The sequence below is a fragment of the Gobius niger genome, assembly GCF_951799975.1.
Source record: "Gobius niger genome assembly, chromosome: 2".
Taxonomy (NCBI): Eukaryota; Metazoa; Chordata; class Actinopteri; order Gobiiformes; family Gobiidae; genus Gobius; species Gobius niger.
In genome coordinates, this window is record NC_136853.1 from 32,706,065 (window position 1) to 32,710,934 (window position 4,870).

General features: G+C 42.3%; 1 protein-coding gene across 1 annotated transcript; it reads right to left on the reverse strand.

Annotated features, from left to right (window-relative positions):
- Window positions 1-590: 590 nt before the first annotated feature.
- Window positions 591-3,695, reverse strand: LOC306959356 (podocan; the record flags this gene model as incomplete). The annotated part of the gene is made up of 2 exons (XM_079551444.1): window positions 591-1,683; window positions 3,025-3,695. 2 exons carry the CDS (start codon window positions 3,693-3,695, stop codon window positions 591-593), a joined length of 1,764 nt encoding a protein of 587 aa, XP_079407570.1.
- Between the last annotated feature and the right edge of the window lie 1,175 nt (window positions 3,696-4,870).

Sequence of the window (4,870 nt, forward strand, 5' to 3'; positions counted from 1 at the left end):
AATGGTCAAAGACAAGAAAAATCTGTCTAGTTCCATTGGCAATCTTGTTTCAAGACGAGACAAAACCGTATCAAAAGCAGCATTAAAAGTCTTATTTCAAGCACTTTTAAGTCATTTTTGTCTAAGATAAGATTTCTTTTTTTCCAGTGATGGATGGGGAGATGGCCTGGGAACACCAGTGTATGAGTGAGTGGTTGGTGGCGGATGGTGGGGCCGATGGCACATTTACCACAGGATAAGCAATAGCATACTATAATACATGATAGGAAAAAGGTGCCACATTGTTGCATACATTTTTAATCGGGACATTTTATTCTGTTTCTGATTTGCAGAGCTATTGCATATGGTATACAGTGGCATTACTGTCCTATTATTTTTTATTTACCAGTGAGGAAAACTTTTCACTAGTTTTCATTGTGGCTTCTGTCAGTGAAGACATTTTGACCTCAAGTTTGCGGCGTTGGAAACAGCAAATGATCCAAAAAAGGAACAGCAAATGATTTAGATTTGGTTGTACCTTGTGACTTACATTAAAAAATATACTATATACAGTTACATCTGATTGGTAATAGCGCTTTCGTAAACTTATGTCAGTAGAAGTGCACCACCTGAAACCCTCTCAAACACCTGAATGACTGTGTGTCGATATTGCCCAGATCTATGGCGTTGCTCTGCAGCTGCACTCGGACCAGCGCACTCACGCTCGCGTTCCCCCAGCAGAACGCGTCCCGTGGCACTGTGTGGATCCTGTTGTGTGAGAGCGCCACAGAGTGCAGACTTTTGGGTAGCTGTCTTGGGACCTGCCTCATGGCATTGTGTCCCAAATCTAGCTGATGCAAAACAAGTAAACCCTTGAATGCGCCCACCACCACTTTGAATATCCTGTTCCTTGCTAAACCTAGATGTTCCAAGTTCATTAATGCACCGAAAGACGATTTCTTAATTGCGGTTATAAGATTTCCTTCAAGGTTGAGTGTCTTGAGTGATGGAGGAAGATGTTGCGGAATCTTTTTGAGGCGGTTCCCTTCCAAATTACAGCTTTCGAGGTGTGTTACATTGAGAAGTGAATCTTTAAAAAGACCCCTGTTTGTAAGTCTATTTCTGCTCAGGTCCAGCACTAACAGTTCAGAGATCCCAATAAAAGCCCCACTGTGAAACTCCTCGATCCGATTTCCTTTGAGATACATCTCTTTGATAGACAGCGGCAACCCTAAAGGAACAGAAGTGAGCTGATTATAATCTAAGTTCAGTGTTTGCAACTTGCGCAAAGGCAATAAAACAGCATTTGGTAAAGAACTCGAACCATTTCCGAGACTGTTGTTGCTCATGCTTAATATCAACAGTCCAGGACAACGAGCCCACGCTGCTTCAAACATGCTTCCTACTTGGTTATTGTCCAAACGCAGCTCTTCCAAAGAGGTAGGAAGGTCTCTGGGGATACTTTGTAGTTGGTTGCTGTCCAGATAGAGGCGTTTGAGAGCAGGAATCCCCTCAAAAGCTCCCTCTATGGCGCCATCTGTCAGGCGGTTGTTGGTAAGTGCCAGGAACTCCAGAGTGCTGTACTCTCTGAGGAGGTCCAGCTGGATGCGGTTGATGCGGTTGTTCATGAGCAGGATGTATCGAGAGCTGTAGGGGATGCCATAAGGAACAGTGTCCACGCGTTTGTCTGAGCACTGGACCACTCTGAAGAAGAAGAAGAAACTTTATTTATATAGTCTCTGGAAAGGCAAAGAGCACGTGAGAAGAGTTGCCTCCAAATAAAAACCCTAAATATTCCTTGTTCTTATCTGAGGATAATACAGCCTAATGATATAATGTTTTCTTTCCCACAAGTATTGCTCTGGCACTGTGTAGTAATATTGATACAGCTACTCCTACTGCTACTGCTACTGCTACTGCTACTACTACTACTACTTCATCTTTTCTTTTGGTTTGCATATCTGTGTGATACTCCTCCTATGTGAAAGCATAGTCACACTTTAATGGTTTGACTAGCGCAATGTCTCAAGTTCACGTTTCCGGATCTGATAGTAAATCAACTTCTCCTGCTTATTTTCAATCAATCCTCTTGGACACCATTGTTTTTTCTTTAACACAGGGGTCCCCAACTGGCGGACCCGGGTCCAGATCCGGACCCCGAGAGGCTTTAGTATGGACCCCAAAGCCTTTTCATCCTCTCAATATACTTAATTTCTAAGGCTGAATTAAGAATTATCTAAACAATATGAATAACATAGAAATAAAATGGCAAAATGATTGATTCATTGACCAGCTCTTCTGTGTAAATAGACAACCTGTGCTCATGTTTTAGCATTTTCAAGAGCAATGACTGCATATATGTCCGGACCCTGGACATATGTCGAAGGTTGTGAAAGAACCTGGAGCGGTCCTGGAGCTTATAATTAGTTGGGGATCCCTACACTACTACAACAACTACTACTACTACTAATAATAATGCATCAGTTTTATATAGCGCTTTTCTGGACACTCAAAGACGCTTTACATTGCATTATTCATTCACTCCATACTCGGTGGTGGTAAGCTACTATTGTAGCCACAGCTGCCCTGGGGTAGACGTACGGAAGCGAGGCAACCAGTCTGCGCCATCGGTCCCTCCGACCACCATCAACCACTCACTCACACACTACATTCGCTAGGCTTCCTGGTGTTACTAAACGGTCTCCCATCCAAGTACCGACCAGGCCCTTCCCTGCTTAGCTTCCAAGGTCTGACGGGATTGGGCATCGCAAAGGCGGTATGACCACCGGTACTACTACTACTACTACTACTACTACTACTACTACTACTACTACTACTACTACTACTACTACTACTACTACTACTACTACTACTACTACTACTACTACTACTACTACTACTACTACTACTACTACTACTACTACTACTACTACCATTGTTACTACTACTGCTGCTGTTCTTGTTGTTGCACTACCATTATTATTACTACAGGCTATTCAAGTTATAAATTTATACATTTTAAAAGGTGAAATAAAACAAGTTTACCTCCCGTAGCAGGCACACGTAGGTGGGCAGTAGTTGTCTATGAAATATGGAAAACTCTCCTTTTGTCTATTATTTGTCTTTTCGTCTATCTTCTTTGCGTCTGTATTTAGGTCTGATTTAAATGGTACATTTTTCGATTTTGAATGCAGCCGTTTGTCTTTCGATTGAAGTTTAGTTCCACTTCCTGTTGACTTAACCACTGTTATTTTGGCTCCAGTCTCGTTTGTGGTGTGTGATTCTGTTGAACTAAACCGAGCTGCTTTTGCCTTGGAGGCGGATATTCCTATGTCTTGTCCAACTGAAGTTCCCATTTCTTTGATGTTGTTTTTGCTGTCTGATGTTTGCATTTTCACATCTTCCAAAACCTGTTCCTTGTTCCCTTTCAGTGTGGAGTTGGATGAGTTTTGGGTTCTTTCTGCGTCCACAGTTCTCTTCTGAAGATGGAGCCCTGCCACCAGCATGCTCCCCTCTTCCTCCCGCACTAATCGTTGTGTCCGTTCATAGTCTTCATTTGTCGTATCAGGAGTAAATCTTATTTCACTTGCTTCATTACTGCGCATCTTGAAGTCGGGAATCCGATGAGAGTAATAGCTGTGTCCATTGTCAACATCTGTTCCCTCATTTGCCGCCGACAGAACATCTTCCAATTCACTTAAATGCTTTGTAACCATTCCTAAACAAAATACAATAAGATATGTCAATTATAGTCTTTGAATTATACATTTAAAGCGTGGTAACATAGCACATAGTTGTTTGTTAGTAGCCAGCGCAGACTACATTCATTGGCTACAGCTTTCTTTGGCCCATAGACTTTATCATAGTTTAGCATGAAAGAGGCAAAGACACACAAAACAAATTGCCTGAGCTTGGAGGTGATCTTGTGCCCCCCTATACATGCTGCAGCCACTGACAATTGTATTTACATGATGCTACCAATTTACCTTTATTTTTCAGCTGAAACACCCTCTACGTAGGGCTGTCACAATAAATACTATATCGACGATACATTTTTGGGCTCGATATTTAGAGATTTATTTATTTTTATTAGATTTTTCTCTGAAGCAAATTGAGTTTTAATATATTAATATATTTCATGTTTGTTGCAGCTTGTGTGGTAGTTTTAGGACTTTTAGAACTAAGGTTTACTGTCATTTTTATGCCTGAGAGTTGATAGTATCTAGTTTCGTTAGAGTCAGTCATATCGTTTATCGCGATACTTCCCTGCCTCAATATATCGAACTTCAAATGTGTTATCGCTACTCCAAAAGCACTGACCACGCTCTTACACTCACATACACACAAGACTGTACTCACCAGTTTGCAATGCATGCTGGGGCTGTACATAGACTGTGAAGGCCATCCACAGCACCAACAGCCACATTTTGCTCTAGAAAGAGGCATGCAGCATATGTGAACAAGTACGCCAATATAAACACAACTGCTTGAAAAGGTGTTAACCCCTTACCTGTGAGTGAATGCCCGACCTGCAAACTAACCCCTCTTGCTGTGACTCACTTCAGTCCTGGCCAGATCTCTCCACAGACTAAATGACTGGGTACAGGTTTGCCTCAGACACATGCAGCAGACTGTGGTGATGCACTCCTGGATAGAAAGTTACACGTAGTCCCTAATGAGAGCTCCTTTACGGCCTTTATGACAGAGGGGAAATCTCACACTTGCTCTACACATCAGAAGAATCTGCAGGATCAATAGCGAGAAAGTGGACCAGGGGCCAGAGGTCACGGCTGTGTGCTGTGCCCAGGGTCACATTAACATCCTGCTGATTTGTATTAAGAGTGACAAGTGGTGATAAATCGCAGTGTCATTTGACCGCTATTATAGTGCC